Source organism: Centruroides sculpturatus, unplaced genomic scaffold (genome assembly GCF_000671375.1).
Source record: "Centruroides sculpturatus isolate CEXI.00-Female unplaced genomic scaffold, Cexi_2.0 scaffold189, whole genome shotgun sequence".
NCBI classification, from domain to species: domain Eukaryota; kingdom Metazoa; phylum Arthropoda; class Arachnida; order Scorpiones; family Buthidae; genus Centruroides; species Centruroides sculpturatus.
Window position 1 is genome coordinate 192622 of NW_019384395.1, and position 25926 is coordinate 218547.

The 25926-nt window shown below is 26.6% G+C and overlaps 1 protein-coding gene across 1 annotated transcript in view; it reads left to right on the forward strand.

Annotated features, from left to right (window-relative positions):
- The window catches only part of LOC111618355 (alpha-tubulin N-acetyltransferase-like), a 22075-nt gene extending 1737 nt beyond the window's left edge, over positions 1 to 20338 (forward strand). The window contains exons 2-8 of the mRNA XM_023359860.1: positions 4158 to 4218; positions 5808 to 5899; positions 8775 to 8946; positions 11796 to 11943; positions 14378 to 14430; positions 15318 to 15370; positions 19945 to 20338. Coding sequence (XP_023215628.1) covers positions 4158 to 4218; positions 5808 to 5899; positions 8775 to 8946; positions 11796 to 11943; positions 14378 to 14430; positions 15318 to 15370; positions 19945 to 20086 — 721 coding nt within the window. The 3' untranslated portion in view covers positions 20087 to 20338. The remainder of the gene's footprint in view (positions 1 to 4157; positions 4219 to 5807; positions 5900 to 8774; positions 8947 to 11795; positions 11944 to 14377; positions 14431 to 15317; positions 15371 to 19944) is intronic.
- The last annotated feature ends 5588 nt before the right edge of the window (positions 20339 to 25926 follow it).

Sequence of the window (25926 nt, forward strand, 5' to 3'; positions counted from 1 at the left end):
TAAGTTGAATTTACTTGTCTCCAAATCTACTTGTCACTAGGCTAAACCATAAATTACCATTCCTGGTTCTGTATTTTATTTATTAATGCATTTTTAATAATATATGGTTAATTAGGATCTATTTTAAGCTTACAAACAAATAAATTTTACTTTTTAATATAGTACAGAAAAAGTAATCTAAATTTACGAATGCATGTACTGTAAATACAGTACATACTTGTAAATGTATTTATTTTAATATGATTTTATGTGCTTTAAACATTTTTCTAGTGATATTACGACTTCAATATTTGTGGCGGACAGACGTAAAGTCGAATAAAATGACTTAAACTTGATTTTTATTTTTCCATATACTTTTTTGACAAACGACGTATAATCGGGANCTAGTGATATTACGACTTCAATATTTGTGGCGGACAGACGTAAAGTCGAATAAAATGACTTAAATTTGATTTTTATTTTTTCATATACTTTTTTGACAAACGACGTAAGTCGCGGTATACCTGTATATGTTATATCAAAACAGCAAAAAAAAACTACACATTACTTGTGGAATTTCATAAATTGATACTATTCAAAAATGGACCATAAAGGTTCTACTAAGTTTGAATAAATTAGAAAATATCAAGACTAAATATATTCACATTCAGATTATGATAGTAGTTGTAGATAATTTAATAGGGAGTAATATGACTTTTATAATAAGATGCCAGATACACTGTACTGCAGTGCTCAAAATATAATGTTATAAAATCCAATAAATACAAACATTTGTATTTCTACAAACTCTGCTGTCAGATTAATTATAATTTTTGTAGAGTATTTATAAATTTGAGTAAAATTATTATTTATTTTTTTTTAAATTACTGTTTTAAATGCTAAACATCTATATAAAAATTTGGAAGCAAATTGTCACATTTGACAATTTTTGGTCTAATATATGACTCATGTTTATATTCTACTATGATTTCATAATAATGATGATAATTCCAACAAATTCTAAACACAGTAAAGCATCCTTTACACTTCTCTTAAGGAACCTGTCCAAAAAGAAATATAATTAAAAGGACATATCTGGCCTAATTGAAATTTGAGTTGAGTTGCATGACAAAATGATAGAATTAATCATTTTTATGACCAACTCATAACTGTTAATGAATGTTTCAACTTTTAACCTTTATATTATATCTTTATTATAAAAAACAGTAATATTTTTTTATTACATATTTGAAGCTGCAATGATTAAGTAGATGTAATTTGTGTAATTGGTTAACAGTAATAAATTCCAAAATAATTTTTTTACATATTTAAAACTCAAATGCCATGGTAATGGGTAATGTACTGTCTTATACAATTTTTTTTTTTTAATTTTAGTATATCCATTAAGAATTAATAGTAATTCTATGTTAGAATAATTAAGAATTGATGTTGAAATAGTTCCTGAAATAAACTTATTTCCTTAAAGGAACATACTTTGTTTATGAACTTTGTTTTTAACAAACTGTAAGGGGAAAAGTTTCAAAATCTTTTGCACCAGAAATTTATCCAAATTAACATGTTTGTAGGATCTATGAGCACTAAGTTTTAGGCTCTATGGAGGACTTGTCACACACTATATTTAAACCTGAAAGAAATATTACCAAATGCAAATTATACAAACATTTAGAAATGACCAAAATCCCTGATAATGTAAGAATAAATAAAAACATGGATATAACTAGATCTTATCTGGCATCCTTACTTAAACATCTGAAACTTATTAGACAGCAGGTAATACTTATATCATCAAAACCAGATATAACTTTACAGTAGCTCCATTTCTGTAGTAGAAAACATTGTTTGTACAAGCTGACTGATTGCAAAAACATATGTAACCTTTCTTAAAACAGCTCTTACTTTTGTAATTGTAATTTTGTTTATAATTTTGTATTATGTTTGTTTCCGTAGTTTATTTACTTCACAATTAATTTCATTAAGCAACAATTATAATCTCTGGTTGCTTATGGCAACCAGAGATTATATTGCTCTCCATTAGTAACAAAATAGAATTTACCTTTTAAGTATGTATAAAAAATGTAATTTTGAACTGTTTTAATCATAAATCCAAATGTTTGTAACAAAAAATCACTTGTATTTTGTAGACTACTGTAAACCCACCAAATTGTAACAAATTGACTGAAGAGGGATAGACAGCCTGTCCGAAATGCATACCGTTGTCATAATAAACCTGTGTCTACCTATTTCTGTGTGATTACTCTGACAATGTCAATAATGTATGATAAGTCCTCCATAGAGCCAAAACTTAGTGTTCATAGATTCGTATTATAATATAAGGACAAAAAGCAAATCATCAATGTTTGTAGGATATTACAAATATGTAGGCTTTCCCTATATTTTGGTCACATCTTTTCTATTTCTATTTTCTTTTTCATTTTTTTTTAAGGCAATAATCTATTGTTACTCCTCATTCACTGAGAGATAATACATTCAGTATTAAGATTAAATTTTTTATTTAATATGCATACAATAAGCATTCACAAATAAAAACAGGCTTCAATTTTTACTATTTTAAGTATTAAGTCTGAAAGTCAGTTACTGAAGATATATTTTAAGAACAATTGCAGTTGTTCCAAACTGGTTTTAATTGTTCTTAAAATATATATTGGTTAACTGACTTCTGCATCATCTTGCAAAACTTTATTTAATTTTAATTTAAACTTAAATTTTATATTCTAGAAGACAATTTTTTTTCTTTCTTTTCCAAACTGATTAATTATAGAGCAGTTTACTTTATAATTTAAAAATTTCACTGATTACATCACCTGGTTGTTATAGGCAATTATAAATTTGTATGAAACGATTGATTTTATACAAAGTGGTACAGACTGTATGCATGCTAATTAGAAATTATCTGTATTCTTTCCTTCATTTTTTTTATTAATTTTAAATTTTTCTTCTGTTTTAAAAGCAATCTCAGAGCTATTTTTAGATTTGTTATATAGTAACTGTTATATTGCAGAATTGAGAATTTTTTCTTCAGTGTCTTGAATTGCATTGGTTATGGATCTAAACACAAGTACCATAATTGCCTTCTCTTCTGTTGTATATTCATTGATGTTTCACATATGAAATTCATACAAAAAATAATAATAAATTAATCTAGGACATAATTATATATGTAGTGAGTGTTTATGACCAATTTGTACAGGTCTAAGTTTTATTAGCATTATTGTATAAAATAAAATTAAAAACACTAAATAATATTATCATGTTGACACTATTGTGTAATAATTATAATAATTAAAAAAATATTTTAAAGTTTAACGCTTAATTTTTGTGAGATGAATCTGTAAATATTGTTAGTAGGGATTGAGAGAAGTAAGATAGGATCTAATTCAATCTTAACTATGAAGCACATCACACTCTAAAATCCATAAAATATACAAAAAAAAAAAAAACACTGAAAAAGCAAATAAAATAGATTTTTTGCCACTTATAAAAAAAACTATTTTATATTTATTAAACTAAGCTATTTTTATGTAAAAGATTAAATTTTGGAGTTCTGCATTTGGGATTCAGACCAAATGGTCAAGCTCAATGGCCTGGCTTGCTCTTTTCTGTCTGGCTTCTTTTTGTGTCTGTAGGAATATACTTTATTATTTAAACCATATTGTTGCTTTAATTTGAAAACAAAAATATTGAGTGAATAATATTACAGAAATTCAAGCAGTATAGCAAAATAATAATAATTATATAATTTATTCAATGCCAAAAGATTATATTAAAGTAAATACAGAGCCAGAAATTCTCAAAAGAATCTAGTTCTGATTTTTTAATTTTTCTCTTACAGATTTGATTTGGCTTTTGCTAAAGAATTAGGTATTATTTTATAAATGAATGACACATGTATTAACTATTTATTACTCATGCTTTCTGAGAATTAACATGATCAATATTACTTCCTCATGACAAGAAAATAAAAATTGAATTCTACATTTATCTCATTTTCTTTGAAGAATTATTATTTGTATGAGTCAATTACTATTCAGATGATTCACATTTTGAAATGTTTACATTATTTTAACAATTATTTTTCAAAATTTACTTTATAGAAATTAATATAATATAAAATATTAATAATTAAATTATTTTTCTAGTAAAACTGTGGAAAAACATTTATCTGAAATTATCAATGCAATGGGAGAAGCTTCTGCTCAGGTATGATTTTAATAAGTATTTATGTAGTCTAAAACTATTTTTCTTATCAAAGTTTAATATAATGAAATGCCATTTTAATAAATATCAAAGTTAAATTTTTAAATAATGATTTTTGAAGTTATAACTTGATGATGATTTTACAAAAATATTCTAAATACTTATAGCACTATACCTTATTAATTGTACAGTACATTACGAAAAATAATTTATGTAATAAAAGTTTTTCCTTTAACAGAGTAAAAATTAAACACAAAAAATAAGAAAAAAAAACTCATTAATTTGAACCTGCACTACTGTGAACTTCACTTAAACTGAACTAAGTATTTATTTCACTGCTAAATGTTCCAGCAACAAAAAATAATCAGAAACTATCTATTTTTTAAAAAACATAATGAACTTATAAAATTGATGTTTTTGCATTTTATCATAAATATATAATTACAGTCAGAACACTAATGACTTCTTGAATCTACAATAACATTTTTATTTTTATGAATATGAATTTGTTAACAATTTTAGGAAGGAAGAAATTTTTTATTTAAGTAAAAATTAATAAATTATATAAATTATTGTCTGTATTTTTTTCTTTAATATAACCCTGCTAATTTAAATTTCTCTCTAAACTAAACAACCCAGTACAATAATTAGTTCAGATTAGCAAGTGCATACTGTAGTTTGAACATAACATTCATATTCAGAGGTTTAATCTTGATATTCTGAAAAATATTCTGTTGCTATGGGAACAAAAGTTTAAGTAAAGAATAATCATCTGATGGGTTCATCCATAATAAAGTACAGTACATAACTTTTACATAATATTTTTGAACTTTTCAACTATAGGCCAACTTCCTATAATGCCTCATAACACTTGCTCATATCAATCCCAAAATTACATAATACACATCATCAATCAACCTTCTTAATTGTACTAAGGAACAATACACAGCATGGGATACTGAGTATTACATTACTTTATTAATTCTATGTAAAACACAAAACTGACATAAACAGTACTGTTTGTTATGCAGCAGTTCCTAAATGAAAATGAATTATTTTTTTTACCCAACAGTTGAGCATTGAATAACATTTTTATAATTCCTCCACTCTCTTGTAATGCATTATAATGATTACCTGCATATCTACCCACCCATATCTGCATTACATCATTTATGGACAGCAGCCCATTGCTATGCTGTTCTTTACTTTTCTTGTTTCTATAGCAACAGAATGTCTTTTAAAGTTTCTAATGATGAGTGTTAAATTCAAAAATACTTGAATGCATTTCTTGTTGTTTTGTTTAATTTTTAATATGCTAAAAGCAAAAGTTTTTCTTATTAATCTTATAGTGAAGTTATATTAGTTTTTAAGAATTATACAACTTTGAAAATGAAAAAAGCTTTGTAGTTCAGAAAATTAATAATAATAATTGTCTCTCCAGATACTTTTATTTTTTGCTTATAGAAGTTAGTTGTTGAGTGATAAGTATTGAATTATATTATTTAGAATCTTTCTTTAGTACCATGTTTGAAATATTATTATATAATAAATTGTATTTTATAATTTTAATTAATTTAATACTTCTCCAATAGGCACAAAATTTACAAGTTGCAATTACTACAGAGGAAAAATTAAGATTTTCAGATCATCGACTTTATATCATGGTGGATGAAGAAGCTAATGAGTATTTATTATTTTATTACTTTAAAATACAAGTAAATGAATCTATATAAAAGATAATGAACAAATTGATTTTAATTATAAAATTTTGAACCATAGACTTTATATATTAACTATTTATATTTTAATGTTTGATTCTAGAAAGATTATTATTTAAAAAATAAGATTTATGACTATTCCAAAAATATGTATAGTTAAAACACTTTTTATAAAGAAATTTTATTCAAAATAATTGATATTTTTCCCACTTAGTTGTACAGTTGATTCTCAATAATGCAATAAAAGAGGAAGGGATAGAGAAGAATTTCTGAGTTAAGGAAGTTACCATTACTTTAATGAGATCATAAGCATTCAAATACAAACAATACAGTTAGTCTTAAATGTGTTATACTTTTGCTGTTTCACAGTTTTATACATATACAAGATAAAAAATATTTATACTAGTCAATAAAAGTCCATTAAGTGAGCTTACTATTAACAGTCTATTGCTTTTTGCTCAACAATGTCTTAGATGTGTTCAATTGTTTCAAAAATATCTTGTTACAAATTTGATGTAACTTGTAGAAAGCCTTTTTGAAAATTTAAAAAGAGTGCTAACTATAAAATTTGACTGGCTAATTTGCAATTAAAAATAGAATTACTTTAGGTGTGAAATGCTCTTAAATTTTTTTTGTATTTTTTGGCTCCAGAGGTACTAATATGTCAACTATTATAATATGTTCCTTCAAGTGTACATAATTAAATGTTTGATTTTATTTCACATTTGTCTTAATATCAATTTAATGTGACCAATTGAAATGCAACAGAAACACAATATCAGACATGAAATAAATTCACTAGCATTCTAGATTTTGAGTTATCAAATGTAAGATACATAAATCAATGCATTTTGACTGATAGAGACACAAAATACATTGAATTTATGGAAGTTATGTCAAGACAAAAATAATATTCAACTTAACAAGAGATTCAACTAAAGGTGAGTTATCTATAGTGAACTGCTTAGAATCAATATGATACTGAATAATACATTCTCAAGCCCATTCCTAGTCTATCTGTCTATCATTTTCTGTCTATCATTTCTCAATTTCATACAGTTGTTCTTTTTATTTGTATTAACTTTTAGTTTACATTATATAGCTTATAACTATGTTTTGTAGATATTTTCATAAAAAATTACTCAGATAAAAATTGATGGTGCAATTTTTTTAAATTAGCTCTATTAACTTTTTGATAGAGCTAATTCATTCTTAATTGACATTGATGTTTAAGATATATATAAAATAAAAAATATTTATTGCTTATTGGACTGGTTAATGTGCTGTAAGATTTGATTGGTGTTATTGTTCAGTATATTAAATATTAAAGTTTCAATATACAATAGAACCTCGATTATCCGGACCTCTATTATCCGGATTTTTGATTATCTGGATTGTTCAAAATAAACAAAAATTTTATGAATTTGCTGATTTGCACTTGGCGAATTACGATACTGTTTATGTATGTGATGGAATGCATAATTTTTTTTTGTTTCAACAATGTCTCACCCGGCACAGTGGCCGTAAACTCTTAAATATATTTTGCATCATAATAAAAATATAACTTGACATATGTATTTATAAAAAATTTTATTTTCAAATTACATCATTTCTATGATCAAGGGCAGCGTAAGGCATGGGCAACATGGGCCATCGCCTATGCCTCGCGGTCTGAAGGGCCTTGCGTTTCAAAGGTTTATGCATTACTTAAAAGCCGCGAATGCGACGAAAAAATTTTACTCGTCATAAAACGATAAATAGTTTGTCAAATTTTTATTCATAAAAATGCAGTTTCAACTGCTTTTTATTTTATAAAATCCGTATTCTTGAGCTGCCAGAGGGCCTTTTAAACAATAGGTAGTCTGTTAGTGTTGGTCAGTAGTAGTCCAAATTAAATACGAACGTTTGTTTCTTAAAAATTTGATCACAATTTAAATACAGTATTTACTTTTAATATTGCTGATATGTCATCGAAAAGAAAACATGTTGTATTATCATTAAAAGACAAATTAAAGTATTTGTTTTGATTATCCGAATTTTTCCTTATCCGGACTACTTTCATCCCCAATTAGTCCGGATAATGGAGGTTCTACTGTATTAAAGTGGTATGGCAGATTACAATTTCATTCATTAAAAGTTCCTGATATGCAGTCAAGTCAACTATTTGAGTGAAGGATGGACAATGACATCTTAAGTATACAGTTGACCCCTCTATAACACTGTTGATAATTCCGTTTTATATGAATTCCATGTTGTACGAGTCACTTAGATTTTACAAATATGTGAGCTGTTCACAGCCCGGCACACATATTTGTAAAATCTAAGTGGCTTGTACAACATGGAATTCATATAAAACGGAATTATCAACAGTGTTATGGGGAGGGTCAACTGTAAATGATAAATCTTTGTCTGAAAAAGGTTCAAACTTGGATCCTTCATAGCAATAGAATGATATTTTATTGCTCCATCTATAGTTAATGTATGCTGTATGAATACAACAAATGCAACATAATACAACAGCAAACGCAGTTGGACTTGTATGCTGATATTGTTTCTACTTCATGAAAAATTGATTGAATAGAAAATAAAATACATATAAAATTGATTGGACAGACAATGGAAATAATTATATATAACATAAATTTATTATTTATCAACAAGTAATTTACATTTAAAAATGTTTGAGGAAAATTTTATATTAAACATAAAATTCAGATCATAAATAGAATTTGTAGAGTATAAATCAATAAAAAAATATTTTAAAGCAATAATTTTATAAATATTTTAGTAAATGTTATCTTGAGTTTTCAATTTAATTTACTATTAAATTTATTTTTTTAGTGACAGAGGTGCAGTTGTTGGTATTTTAAAAGTTGGATATAAAAATTTATTTATATTGAATAGAGAAGGCAAACTCTTTGAATGTTTCCCTCTCTGTGTGCTTGATTTTTATGTGCATGAATCAAGACAGAGGAAAGGATATGGTCATGTTCTTTTTGAAAGTATGTTAAAGGTGAGAAAGAAATGTAGTAGCAGTAATATATTTTTTAATGTTTAAAATTCTTTCTGGTTTTATAAACAGAGTGGTACACAAAAATATTTATTTTGAAAAACCATAGTTTCTTCTTAAATTAAGATAGTGATAAGTAACAAGTCACCAGTAAGTTGTAATATCAATGATGGATATTGAATTTTCTGAAATCTTAAGTACAAAGAAATTTTACAGTCTGTTGTGGTGTTAACAAAATACATTGATAAGTTACTCCAAAATTATTGAAGGTCATAATGTTTTTATTTTTGTGGGAAAATTAATTGAATATCCTATCAGTTTACAGAAAAAATGTTTAGTGTTAAGAAATTCATTGAAAAGTAAGGCTTTTCTTCACATAATGTGCTATTATATTCCTTGAATTTCACATTCATTTATATGGTTTCAGCACATAGAACTATAGGTACTGAAGTTGGAGAAAATTAAAGAATATTACAAAATAATTTGCTAAAGTATCATTATGCTTTTCATCATAATAACTTAAATTTTCCACAAATCACAGAATATGGCATGGACTTTTGCCAGTTGTGAAGATGTTGAAAATATTTGTATGACTAGAATTGGTGAGAGCAAAGAATAAGAATTAACTTAATACAAAAGCAAATTTATACATCAACTGAGAGAAATTTTCAACTTGAATCACTGAAAATACAGCTTTATATTTCAGAAGTATTCATAGAAGTATATGTTGGTCATTTTAAACACATCTCATTAAAACTTTTATGAGATGTATTGATTTGTTCAGAAAAGGTATTTGATATGAATTTGAAAGTAAAATAAAGTGGACTTTTTTTATTTTAAATTGAATTTGAAAATAAAATAAAGTGGACTTTTACCTGTATAGTATTGTAAAAAAAAAGTTTGAACCATAAATTAAATTATTCATTATCAGTTATTTTCTATAAAATATATATATAACACAAATCATGTTTAATTAAAGAAAAAGAATGAGATATATTAATGAAAGTCTGACCATAAAACAATGTTTTAACACTTGAAATTTATGTTCATTTTTTATAAAGCTGAAAACTTTTGTCTGTTTCACAACTGTTTTTAACTACTAAAACCATGTCTACATTAAGTAATTAGGTTTACTGTCATTTCTTTCTTACTCAGTCTCTTCCTTCTATATTTATTTGTTTTTATACTTTTTTCTATTATTTAGTTGTGCCATTAAGAGATCCTAGTGCTTCCTGTCTACCACTGTGAAAATATTTCTCTGAGTTTATATTTAACACCAAAAATACAGAGATGCACATCATCATCATTTCAGATGAAATGTAAAGTATTACATTCTTTTGCCTATATTGTTATATTATACCTTATACCAGACCTTAATGGAAAAAGGTGCTATATTTGTATCATTAAATGAAAATTTACTGTTGTTGTTGCTTGTTTATGAAGTATTAAATAACTGCTTTGATTGTTCTAATATAGACATCATACAAAAATTTGTTATTCTCTGGAAGTAATCTATATAAAGCAGACAATAAATATGTTTGTTATAAGTTAATCTTATGCAATATATTTTCATTCAATAACAACAAATATTAAAAATATTCTTTTGGTCAGCTATTTTGCATCTACTATTTAGGAAAATAAAATATGAACAATAAATCATATATTTTTTACCATATCCCAGCATACTATAGATCATACTTTTCTAAATATGTGATCATTATTGAATCTATAATAACTCAGAAAATATAAAGTCAATTCTTTTAACATCAAATTTTTTTTTCATTTATACATTTTATTTAAAAACAAACTTTTATTCAAATCATCACCCATGAAGTATAACTTTCTAAACCAAGGAAGCTTGCCAATTGTACAAGGGCTGATAATTTAATTTGTGGAATAATGCTAAAATTTTCCTTATTGACATATTTCTTATCTGTTGATTCATCATGCTTAAATTACTCTCCATTGACTTGTATTCTCCTCTGCCATATCCATACCTATGCATTATATGCTTTCTGAAATCTATTTTTGGCAGAGTCAAAGAGTTGTTGTGATTGACTTCCTTATCATATGAAAAGTACTACCAATTTAGAAAATTTTTCAGTTGCAGAAACAAGAAGTCGCATGGTGCTAAAGCCTGGGAGTATGGGCATATTATGGTTAGCATTGTCATGATATTGAAACCATTTCACATTAGTAAGTTCTGAATATTTTTCACAAATGGTGCAATCAAGTTCTTAGAATCTTAGCATATTTAGAATTTCTTATTCAGAATTTTTTTCTTGAGGAACACAAATGAAATAAGGACTTTCAACATAGTTTTTACTTTAAAACTATGAAAGACTATTAATAAAAGATCTTCAAATAAAATTAAGACCAACATGAACTGATCAGTATCCTTGGAGTCTAATCACAAGGATACCAACAATATATTTTCCCATATATTTGGTTAAGAAGAACAAAATTAAAACAATTTCACAAATTAAATGATCATACCTTGTGAAGTGATAGTGATTCTGTCTGCCTTAATAGTAAATTTTTATTTCATATCCAAGTAACTGTTTTTAGAGTGCAGAGATAATTGTAAACATTGATTACAAATATGATAGAATTTATCAAATTAGTTAATAACTATTACATAATCATAAGTTCAATATGGGTTAATCATTGGGTCAATAATTTCAATATAATCTAGATAGTAACATGGGTTTTTTCAGTATCCTGAAAAAATCCATGTCACTGATCTTGGTTATATTGATTAAGAAATAACGATAATTTACTACTATTTATTAAATCTAATATCTTTACAGTTATACTGAGTGACAATGTAATTGTTTTTATTAAATATTTAGGAGGAAGACGTACGCACTTGTCATATGGCTGTAGATAGACCGTCTGCTAAATTTCTTACATTTTTAAAGAAATTTTATTTACTGGAAGATCCTATTCCTCAGACAAACAATTTTGTCTTATTTGATGAATTTTTTATTAATAATCCAGGTATAGTAGAAACATATCTTAATTAATATATAAATTAATTCAATTTTTTATTGTATGAACCTTAGTTCATTACAAGGGGTTAAAATATTACATAAAAACTGAAGTTAGTACAGTTTAACAAATTATTATACCATATTTACTCACATATAAGGCAATCTCACATATAGGATAAGGTATGACTTTACAGATCAAAATAGAACAAATTAGATTTATTAATACAGTTCTAATTTTATTTCATTTAATCAGTTAAAATATCAAATGCACATAAATGCACACATTGCCCTGCAAAAATTACTGGCATTTTAAACTTTAAGGAAAAATCTTTTAAAATTGACAACATAATTTGTTCATGTAAAGCTGGACAATAGGAAACCTTTTTTGCCAATTCTTAACAGTCAAATCCACTCCATCGATTACACTTATGAGTTTCTCCAAATTCTGATTTCTGAATAATGATCTGTTTTCATGTGGGAATGGATTAAAACTTATATTGGGCTCCCATGTGATTTTGGAATTTCAATTTGGAATTCAATTCAAAAGCTTTGCTTTTCCTATTGTTATTCATCTTTACTTGACAATACACAAAAACGATTCAAATGACCCTGATAAAATACTTTTATTTTTAAACACTAGAGGATGAACATTTGGTAAAAAATGCAAATACACGGTTGCAAAAATTGTTGCAAAAATGCAAAGAATCCTTTACTCACGTGTATAGGACGACCTAGGTTTTTGAAGCAGCAAAAAATGAATAAAAACCTCATCTTATATGCAAGTAAATACAGTAATAGCTTAGTACTACACAATAATAATAATTTTATAAACATTATATAAATCTGAAATTAGTAAAATTTAACAAATTAGGATAAAATATATATATAATTCATGATAGTAATTTTGTTTATACCATGATAGTAATTCATGATAGTAATTGTTGTTTATACCATACAACTATTCAGTCAATTTGGCTTGAATGAAATCTATTATTTCTCATTATAGTCAGACCTTTTAACTAATTTAACTGACTTGTGAGTGTGTCATTTTTTCTTATTTTCTATTTCTAATATCAAAATGATATAAAATCTGATTGAGCATTTTCAATCAAATTTTATTCAGTTGATCAATCAGATTAATTGAGCTATAAATGGACTGCTTTCTGATATTATTCTAAGCTCTCCATCTTTCATTTTATGCTAGCCAGATCTTAAAATATATCTGTTTACACTGTGTAAGATAATGAGGAACTGTATTCCAACTAATTTGCCCATAATGGATAAAATTGAGTTTTGTTATTTAATCAACTAGTGTGATAACAACTCACATTAATAAATCAATGCTGATTATTATTAAAATGAAGTTTTCATAACATCCAAAATTGATTATTACTCTTTTATCTCTAAATTTTCTCAAGAAGTCCTTTTATATTCTGTAAACTAATACAATTTTTGTACTCTTCACCATAAACTGATTTCCCCCCAGTCCAGCTTATTTAAGAACTTTACTTCTTACCAGTTAAAGCTCTTATCTCTCTCTTTTTTTTTATATATTGTCTCCTGCTGCATCTGAATTTGATGAATCCAATAATTTTTTATTTTATTTTATTTTATTTAAGTTAGCATGCTCTATATGATTATTAACTTGTAATGGTTTTCAGCACAAAGGAAGAAATTATAACTATCATATATTCTAAACTATCATATATCTTTCAAAATACTAAATTATTGATAGTTATATGACTATGGTCATATAACTATCAATAATTTAGTATTTTGAAAGATATAGTGTGATCACAGTTGTTATAAGGATATATTAACATGTTATTTAGACTAAAGTGACAATCACTTTTGCTAATTACAGTCATTCCTCAGTATTCATGGGAATTGGTTTCAGTTGGATACTAAAATCTGCAGATGTTCACTTACCTTATATAAAATGGTATAATATTTGCACATAACCTATGCACATTCTCCCATATAGTTTAAATTATGTCTAGATTACTTATAATATCTAGTATGATGTAAATGCTTTGTAAACAGTTGATATACCATATTATTTAGGTAATAATGACAAGAGAAAAGTCTGCACATGTTCAGACAGTGAAAATTATCATAGATCTAACTACACAGTACATGTCAGCAACAAAACATTTTCATTCTTTCTACACTTATAGATTGTTTTCATTTAATGATCTGGAAAAGAACTTTGTAGAATAAACACAGAATATTTAAAATATGAGTACAAGTAAATTCAAGTTTGCTTTTTGGAACTCTAGAATTATTTTTTTAAATTTTCAGATGAAACCTATGGATACAGAGGACTGATTGTATCTTATCTTATATTTTAATTTAAACAAATATCAAATTTTTGTTTAAATGAGATTTAATACATTTACATAAAACTAAAATATTGTAATATGATTTATTTTCACTTTTAGTTTTTATCAAACCAGCTTCTAAGAGAAATAAAGAAGGAGAAATAAGTAAAGAGGTATTGATTTTGAATATATATTAGATTTTAGAAAATACATAATTTGATATGATTAAATTTCACTATGAATAGAACACTGCAGCTCATGATAAATCAGATACTCATTTATTAGTAAATAGCATAAATAAAGCTGTATATTTCATTGATATTACTGTCTCTGTAAAAAAATCTTAGTTTACTATGTACAACTTTTATTTTTCAAAGTAGCTCAGAAAAAATTGATTTTCTACTATATTTTAAGAATGTTCCAAATTTTAAAAAGTAAGACTCAACATTGTTTCAGAAATTTTCTTTATTGAAGTGATGAATAATCAGTGTCCATAAACTATCTGCATCGATTTATATGAATGATTAAATAAATGCAATCAAAATTTGACGATTCAAAATAAGTGGAAAATCATAATCAAATTTGTTCAAATTTATTTTGCTTTTTTTCTTTCTGTGTAATCAATCTAGTCACTTTAATTATGAAATTAAAGTTTTTATAATAAAACATTTTTAGTGAAAGTTTTACATAATATATACAGAATATATATTATGTAAAATATTTTCTAATAATATATATTNTAGCTAGGTAATGTAGACATTAACGGATTTCGAGCTTTAGCGGTAACATATATATAAACATCAACTCACAGCCCGAGTATATAACAACATCACCATTGGAATAAAGTAATGTCAAATTACTTTATTCCAATCATTTAAAGTAGCCATATTATATAGCCCGATAATTAGGCGATCGTTTGGTGATGTTGATATATTATATATATTTCTAATATTTCCTATATATATAGGATATTTTTAGGAAATATTTTTGTTTACATTTTGTCAAAAATAATTTTTAGAATTTTTCATCAAACAATAAATTTTATATATTTATATTATAGGATAAATCTCCATTAACAACAATGGATTCAAAGCAATTGATTCTTAATTCAGGGTAAATATTATATTAACTTAAATATTTTTTAATTTTATTTTGTAAAAAAATTAAATTTTAACTGGACATTAAAAATAGAAAAAAAAATGTTTACAGATAATAATGTATTATTTAAAATTTTCTGCAGCACTAGAAAAAAAATACATATTCTTGAATTTAAAATTTTTTAATCTTTACATTAAGAATGATAACAAATATATGTATTCATTAAAGTATAGTATAAAATTAATGGATTTGACTACCTGTTGTGAGACTGGTCAGATCTGTGATATGCATGTTAAAATGCTCTTACAGTGTCCACAGATTGAAGAGAGGACAAAAAATATATGTTTAATAGTATTAAAACATTAAATTTGTACAATATAGTCTCACAGTTTTACACAAGGATTGCATGTCAGCAGATACAATATAAAATAAAACAATATTTCTTGTAAATTTGTGCTCCAAACTAAATAATCCTAAATGGTTGCCTAGACACATTTGTAACTATTTACAATTAATAGAAAATCGTTAAAATGTTTTATTTATGTTTTTACTGTAATGAGTAACATTTGAGTCCAGTATTTCTGAATATACAGAGCAAAATTTTATATGAAATTGAGTACACTACTTTGAAAAATACCCGAAAATCAAGGGTAGTCACCACAGTGAATAGCATTCAGTAGTTCTCACCATTCAGAATGTTAAAAACTGGAGAGAAATTTTCTTACTTTCTCAATGGATCTCAGTCTGAATCAGATTCAGTGACACTAGGAGTGAGTTAACCTAAATTTTCCATCTGTCAATCTGCATATAATAATTCTATATAAAACAAGAACCTTACTGTAATTAAACCTATAGTTATGGCCTTGCACACAGCTGGCTAGTTACTTGTAGCAGCTATTACAAACAGAAACATAATAAATATGATAATAGAAATATAACTTTATTGTACTTACTTTTATATGTTGAGCCATTGTGAACAAGTTTAAAAATCTGTTAAAAATGCTTATAGATATAAGTGAACTTTGATTGAAAGTAAACTTAAGTATGTTAAGTTAGTCAAATTGTATCTTGTAATAATTTACTTGAAAATCCAGTGATCAAAATAGATTTTCCTTTTCTTTTCAACCAGTACAGATGGAAGAACTTGAGTATGAAATGACAGCATCTGATGTCCACATTTGCAATTGTACTGTACACTATAAATCTGAATATAACATTGAGCAAGACTTTTTCACTACAGTAGTAGTTTGATGTATCATAACCACTTATTGAGCATGTTACTTTGAAATATCCAACATCACTTAAGATCTTTTCATCAAGCCCAAAGTTAATAAATAAAAAGGGATAGTCATACTTTGGATGAAAGTTCCCAAAATGCATATATGACATTGACAAAATAAAGCATTGATGTGGATTAATGTTCTTTTCCTAAAGAAATAATTCACATCTGAAAAATTGTTTAGCTTACTGATCTTGTCTCAATTTGTCTCAATAATTGACTAAATAGAGGAAAAGAAAGTAATATCTTTATTAAGAACTGTTATTTTGAGATATTTAAAGTTTAACTTTGAGTTCTTTAATAATTTTTAATGTACAAAGGAGTGTCAAAAAGTAAGTTGCAATTGGTGAAAACTTTTCGTTCATAAACAATATTTAGACGAAATCTGTTGGTAACACTGGTAATAATTCTGATTACAAGGCATAGCAGATTTGTTGAAATGAGTGCAGATGTTAGTCTATTTCAGTCATGAAAGATATTGCATTATTTTGATGTAGTGTCCAAATTAGAAGCTCTTGCAATAACTTGTTTTGCAACTCCACTGAAATTCAATGTCAATTAAGGGAAGTGAATGGTGAGAAAGCACTTTTGTGCCAGGTGGTTTCAAGATGGTACATGTTGTTTGAGAATGAACACACACAGACATTGAAGATGATCATCACCAGTAGGACACCATCAATTTTGACAACAAAGGACAACACTGATCCCATTAATGAACTGATTGTGCAAACAGGCAAATCATGATAAATAGGATTGTCGATGAATTGAACATTTTGCATAGAAGTGCACACATCATCTCAAAGTGTCTACAGCTTCTGTACTGTAGGTTTGTGCTCAATGGGTGCTTCATCTATTGACAAATGTCTTGAAAGGGCAATGTTTTCAAACAGCTCTTGTGTTTTTGGATAGTTATTACACAGGACAGAATTTTTTAACCAAATTATGACTGGAGATGAGAAATGGGTTCATCACTTCTCACCAGAACCAAAATTAACTTTGAAATTCATTCCCTTTCTCTTTCTCTAAAAAAAGTGCCATATAGTTCCTACTGCTGGAAAGGTAATGCTGACACTTTTCTTTGACAGTGATGATGTACATTTTGAATTCATGCCAAAAGAGACTATGATTAATGTGGCTGTATATTATGAAACTCTGAAGAGGCTGAAAAAGGTGATTAAAGATTGCTGGCCAGGAAATTTGTCAAAAGGCATTGTGCTTTTGCCTGGCAATGCCACACCTCATTTAGCAGGTGTCAAAAAAGCTGTACTGGAAAAATTCAAATGGACTGTATGGAAACATTCTCTTTATAGTCCAGACCTTGTGCCTTGTGATTTCCATGTGTTTGGTCTTATGTGAAAAGACCTTTTCATATTGCTAATATAGATGTAGACATTACAAATGCTATACAAGAATGGTTATCACATGTTGGTTGGGAATACTTTAAGAAGGAATAGGAAAACTCATGCCTTACTATGATAAATGTTTAAATAAAATAAACTTCCTTTATGTCAAAAAGTAGCACTTGGATTGTATAGTCACACAAATAAAATTTTTGACTTGTATATTTTATAATTGTGTTTTTGGTATGAGTGCAACATTTGACTCTCCCTCGTAGGATTCATTGTATATTAGAATTATCTGTAACTTGATATTTGAGATTAAAAATAAGATAAAAATAATCTTTAGTGCAGTTAAAAGTCATCAACTGTCTTAAAAATATAATTACTTTTAATTGATGAAGCATCATGTAATAATAAGTACATATGTTTTATAATTTTTTTTAAATTAGAATATTATGCTGAATTCTCACTCTAAAGGATCCTATATTGGAATTTTTCAGTTATCTATCAGAATTCTTAGAAAACATTTCCATAGTTGCACATATATGAAAATGTAATGAAGATCTCTTGCAATAACATTAGCATTCCATTTGTTTAAAATTTTAATATTCAAGATGAATTTTAGTCAAAATCCAAATTGTTCATATTTCAATAATAACACTGGTCTACATCAAAATTGCCTTTTACATGAAAATGTACTTTAACTATAGTTTTCAATTTATTGAATCTAATTACAGAACTTAGAAGTGATAGTTAGCTCGTATTGTTCATTTATGCTACATGAACCCCTTCCTGTCTGGACCCAAGATACTTGGGCATTGTACATAGTGATTTTTAGATCTTTAGATTACAGATCTTAGATTTACAGATCTAGATCTTTACATTACATTTAAAAAGATTGGACTCCAAGATCAAATCTGTCCCCCAGAGAAAAGAATGTCAAGCATCTTCCTCTAGTGGAATCCCAACAAATTCTTCTCCCACCTTTACAAATTTAGTTGGGACTAATGAAGAACTTTGTCAAAGCTCTCAACAAAGATGGACCAGACTTCAAATTTCCAGAAGTAAATTTCCACGTCTAAGTGATGCCAAAGTAAAAGAAGAAATCTTTATTGGTCTTCAAATTCAAGAAATTCTGAAGGAAAAAAACTGATTCAGTTTTATACGGCTTTGAAAAGGAGACATGGGAGTCTTTTAGAGGAGTTGTTCATGGTTTTTTAGGCAACAGGAGATATGAAAATTATGATGAGCTTGTAAACAATCTTCTACAAAAGTATCAGCAGATGGGTTGCAACATGTCCCTTAAAATTCACTTTCTTCACTCTCATCTTGATTTTTTCCTGCCAACTGCGATGAAGTAAGTGACAAACATGGCAAACGATTCCACCAAGACATATCGACAATGGAAAAAAAGATATCAGGGCCGGTGGGATGTGTCAATGTTAGCGGACTACTGATGGAATTTAGAGATACCCCTGAAAGTGATTACAAAAGACAAGTGAAAAAGAAGAGAAAGTCTTGATTAAAAAATGTTATAATGTTTTGGTATTATTTCTTAATTCTCAATTTCATGAAAAAGTTACAAAAACTAAATAAATTAATGTTTTTTTTAAAATATAGTTGAGGTTCTTTGAAATTTTACTTAAATTCATAGTATTTAATATTTGCAATATTTTGAAACCAAGAGCTAATTTTAAAATTTTATTCGTATATTCATATTCAGTGACCTTAAATTAGTATAAAAAACATAGCATTTATTTAAAAGGCACACAAAAAGTTTGATGATGTAGACCAGTGTAATTAGTGATTGTAAAGCTACTAATTCAATTCCTTAAATTGGAGAATTGCTCAAAATTGACTTGGTGGTCACACTTAAGAATTGTGTGTGCATATGTGTGTGTGTAACAACTAAATTAAACTAGTATATAATTAAATAAACTTGATACTAATATACTGGTTTTCTTTTACAGTAGTTTTCAAGGTCAACATTGTAGTAATTCATTGTATAATTCATCATCTTGGAAAGTCTTGGGTGTTCCTCCACCGAATTATGGCGATCTCATACCAGTTTCAAATAAGAATGTAGAAACCGTTCAGAGGCAGCTTTGGTGACTTTTAATCTCTTTCTACCTGTATACTTAATTGGAATAACATCAGGCATACTTTTATATATTTATCCACTTGTGTTCATCTTTGTCAGTTGAAAACTGATAGAAATTGAGATTCAAGAGTGTAAAAGTCATCCAACTTAACATCATTTACAGTTTTTTTAACAATTTTAGAATTTTATTTTATAGATTTTATATATTTTTTGTAATTATTACAGCTGTTTTTTCTTTAATTTATTAATATTACAATTTATATTGTTTTTAGAAAAGTATATTTATTTATTTATTTATTGAATTTTTATGTAAAAATTTCACAATATATTTATTTATATAATTTTTTTTTATCTAATTAATGATCATCANTAATTATTTATTTTAATACAAAAATATAATTTTATATTAAAATATATAGCATGAAGTGAATTCAAAATTCACCCAATGCTATTTAACTATAAATCAAAATTAATTTCAATAAATGCAATAATTGTATTAAATAGCAAGACATTGACACTTAGAGATTAAACATAAGTTTGGAATGTCGGATTTTTCTGTGATAATTATCTTCAATTACATATATAATGCTTGTTATAATAAATATAAAATTGTACTTTTAAGAATATAAAATTTATTAAAAAGGAGTTAATAAAAATATTTCAGATAAATTTTTATGAAAAAGAATTTATTTTAATAAAAAGAAACACATTTCTTGCTCAGATTTCTTGCTATTCATAAGTATTGAGCTGTAATTTTTTAATGTATTTAAGAATAGATTACAATACGTGTGTACTAGTGAACTATATATATTATATAATTAATTTTCTAATACCCATAGTCAATTAAAATACCCCTATTTAAATGATGTCTAGAGAAAGATTTAGCAGTCTATATGTAACCAAATTTAATATGGTGGCTTTTCTGTAAAAAGTTAAAAAATTAAAAAAAGTTTTACCAAAATGTACTTTTGGTACTGCAAGCATTGAAAAAAACAGGTTGTTTTGCATGAGCACAACTGTTGAATGTCACCTTGTTAGATATGATGGTCATCACCTTGCTGCAATGTGCATTTATTTTGAAGCTATTTTATGAAAACAATAGCAATGCACTTTGGAAATTTCGCCATCATAAGACTTTATGCCAAGAACCATAAGCTCTCATGAGAATGATCATCCATTTCAAGAAAACTAGACATCTGGGAGTTCAACCTGATAGAGAGTACAAACCTATTACTTTAAATTAAAGATGTTACCACAGTAGTTGTTGAACAGTCAATGAATAACGTTGCAAGTATTGCACATGCAGTGTGAAGACAGTGGATGCATCCTATGGCAATGTGGAAGTTACTGAGAAAGCTGGGGAATTGTTATCCATATAAAATCACAAACAGCCAGCAGCTGCTTGCTGCCAACAGGAAAATCCAACTGACTTTTGCATTGACTATTCTTGCCAGAATGGAAGTGTATATATTCTGGTCATGGATGATCCTGTGGAGCAACAAGGCACATTTTAACCTCAGTGGAACAGCAAATACTTGATGAGTATTGCATTTGGCTATGGAACATCTCATGTCTTCCAGCAGATTCCACTGCACTTGTCTAAAGTTACAATCTGGTGTAGACTCTTAAAGAATCTTTAACTGTCAGGCTTTATATCAAGCTATAATAGTTTTTATTTAATTTTTAACAATAAGTCTTGTGAATTGTGACCACATTTTGTAGTTCAGATAATGAAATTGCAATATGCAATACCAATACCAACAAGACTCAGATACACAACTGAATTAAAGAAGTACATAAAAAATCATAGTATACAATACAATATGTATACCAATATATGGCCTAAACGAATTTATGGTGCCCGCGATTAATTTTTCAATAATAGCTAGACAAGTCCGAATAGCTCAATGAAAAATTCTGATGCCTAAAAAGAAAAAAAAAAAAGGTCAATAACTCACTGTGTGTTTAGAGTTAATGCTCCATTAGAAATCTCGTAAGTACAGTGTAGAATGTTGATAATGCATGATAATGTGAAAAATGTATCTGTAGTCTCTATGGGGTGACACCACAATGAGATCTCGCACCACCTCAAAATCTTCCTCTGGTTTGGCCCATGAAAAAAGTTTTCTTTCCAATTTGGCCTGGGGGCAAAAACTATTGGCCACCTGTCTTAGGTGCTAAATACCTTGTACACAACTCTGTTAAAAAAGGATGTGGTTTGCTTATCTATGATTTTGAGGTTTTCATAAGTGTTTGGTTACTTTTCAGTTTCCTTAAAATATGCAGAAGCAGTAAGCAAGTTTATTTATGTCTAGGAGATAACCTTCCCAGACATGTTTGTACAAGTTAGCTATTATTGTTTCTGTTTATAGAAAAGATGTTAGTGTTATCCTGCCATAAAATATTGTATTTTCAAGATCTGTGACCATAAGAATGTCCTTTGCTAAATATGTTGATGACTAAGCTGAGAAAAGATACACAATTTTAAAAATTTTGCACTTTTGTATCTTATATAAAAAGATGATAACATAAAATTATCTTTAAACAGCTTAAATATACAACAGTGCTCAAAAAGTAAATAAGAAAAACTAAAAAAGTAAGGTTTGCATGTACAAATATTTTAGTTAGGTTTACTTGAAATGATGCTGAAATATTTTACAGAGAATTTGATTTTTTGAACAGTAAATTAGAAATAATAATAAACTATTTGAATGTAATTTTAAAATATTTGTTAATTTTTATGAAATAGGTAAATAAAAGAACTTCTTGTACCTTTAATATTATTATACAAAAAGTAATTTTTGACAATACTAACAACAATATTTTTAAATGCCAAACATTATTGCATAAAATACTTGCATAATATGAGTACAAGGGCTGAAATAAAAATAGTGAGAATAAAAGTAAATAATGAATAAATTTATTTTTTGAAAAAAGAAATTGAAGAGTTAATATTGGATGTTTAAGAAGTTTTATCAAAGGACAGAAAACTATTTATTTCATTAGTTCTACTATAAATATCACTGTCAATTGATTCCATTAGTCCTTTATTTAAAAAAAAATTTGTATATAACAAAAAGTAAAAAAATATAGCACAGTATAACTTACAATATTCATTTTAAATAAATTTTTTTTACATTTTTATGTTAATAAGTTTTTGTTTAAATAAATATATCCTTTAATGATCTTGTTAACAGTTTATTAGTAAGTAATCAAAGAAGTAATTAGAGTTTGTAATGTTTAATATATTAAAATCATGGTTTGATAGGTAGATATGTCTTGCATTATTTTAGAATTCTTTTAAGAAACTGAAGTTATTCAAATAAACCTAGAAAGAATTTTTTCCTTAAGAAAAGTTGAAAACACTTCTCATTCCTAATATTTTAATCACTTTCAGGAATGTGTTAGATCCATATGATATATTTTATATTTTGATGATCAACAGAAAATTTGACATTAAGAACTTTTAACTCCATCTAAATTTTGACAGAATGTGTTTTGTTTCTTTACTACAAATATCCAATATTTCAATATTGTTCTTAATCTAAAACTTTTATCTTTCATTCATGATGTACATTATTACATACCAGAAAATTATTCCTGTTAGAAATATTTTTAAAATGACTAATTTCACATTATCTAAAGATTATAATTTTCAGTTCCTTAACTAAAAAATAAATATTTGCATTTTCAAAGACTGTGGCTATTTGGCCCTATGGTATTACAGTTAAACCATTTTTCTAATTGGTTTGAACTAGAAACTAATTTTTTAGATTATTTATTTATATTTTATAAGTCATATATATTTATTTAATACTATGTTTAGGAAGATGAAGATAAAATATAGTTATCCATCATGAAATGCCATCTGAAATAAATTGAACAGATTTAGAATATTAATGATTTCCTTCTTTTAAAAAATAATTGAATATTTTCTAAGAGGCAGATTATCAATGTTCTAAGAGTGTCTTTTAAAAATATTTGTTCATTGCTTTTTGCCCTTAGGTACAGTACATTAAATTTTTGTGATAAACAAAATCAGTTATTTAAATAGACCCACAATTGCCATAAATAATTGGGCTATAATTTTGCAATAATAAATATGAATTACAAATGAATTTGGCACTAGAGGGAGGCGTTAGGTGCCATCTTGTATTAAAATTCATTCATTCATTCATTCATTCAATTCAAAGTTTATTTATCATATAAGGCTTTTGCCTGTTACAAGGACGTGATTTACTTATACAGGCTTGTATTAAAATTACAACTTGTATTAAAATTAATAATTATATTTAATTAAATAATTTGGATTAAACTGAAAGAAAAGAATCAGCCCAAAGTAGGACTTGAACCCTCAACTCCTGCTTACTGTGCAGATGCATTGCCTGTTACACTATCTGGACCTCTGGTCTGACCTCCTCTTCCAGTATATATAAGATATAACCATCATCAGTTATTACAGTGCTGACTAGGGATGCATTTACGTCCTTGTTCAGAAACATCCTCTCAAGGCAATCAGTTGGCCACCACATATCCAGCAAGGTATAAATATACAAGTATTTATATTTGTATATTGGGCTATAACTTGGCAAATTATAACCTGATTATTTATGGCAGTTGGGGTGTCTATTTGCTATACATTGGGTTTTGGTTGGTGTTTATATTTGTACAGTTATTTAAAGCACTAAAATTTAACTAGTTTTGTTATCATAAAAATTTTTTAAATATTTGTTTTCCATTGGAAAACTTGATATCAACTTCAAAGATCATTGTCAGACTTGCAAAACCATTTATTTATTTAAATTACAATACAAGATGTGTTGTATCATTAATTAAATGATTTTGCAAGTCTGACATTAATTGTTAGAATGTGGAACATGATAAGCATAAATTGAGTCCTTTTAACTCAAACAAAAATCATCAAAGAAAGCCAAAAAGTTACTAATATTTACTTATTGTGGTTTTTTTAATGAGAATACATAAAATTCAAATTAAACAGTTTAAAATAATTAGCTTCTTATCTCTTCATTTCAATAATATATTCAATATTTTCTAAATATTTTGCATCTGGAGGATGCTGTATATGTAATTATAATTAGATTTATATTAATGTATTAGTTTCTAAATTCCCAGATTGTGCTGATTATATTAATTTTAAATACATCCTAAATAATTATAGTAACTGTTTCAAATGTCAATTCAGTGGCTAAATCTGTACTATACATTTGCAAACTTATAAAGAGGAAAGTAATTAATACATTCTGTTTATTATATATATTATACTCTATACATAAGCAGTTTTTATATTTTATTTATCAAGACTATATTAAGTGCTCCAGTTATTATTACATTTTATTGTTTCAACAATAATTCTAAATTTTCTAAATATATTATGCTTTATGATAAATGTTGCACATATCAGTTTAATTTGCATTAAATCAACATATACAACATTCAGGAAATATTCTAAAGATCAGCTGAATCTTCCAGAATATATGTCTTCATTAAATTGATACATGTAGCACCTTCAGATGCTTCCAGAAATGTTATCAGTCAGAGAGAAATGAGATAGAATCTGTCAATTTAACTTTATTAAATTAACATATGCAGCATCTTTAATTGATTCAGTCATAGATTTATGTTCATTTATTAAATGCACAATAATCTATAATTGAATGTTAAATTAAATATTGTTATATACATGTTAGTTCAGAGCCCATGAGAATTTATGGTGGTGGTTTAAGATATTTGTTGATATATTAAAAAAAGAGAGAGTTTGATTAAACTAATTAAAATTATTCAAATAAAACCATATTAAATTTGTAAGCTTTATTTAGAAAAAGAGGAAATC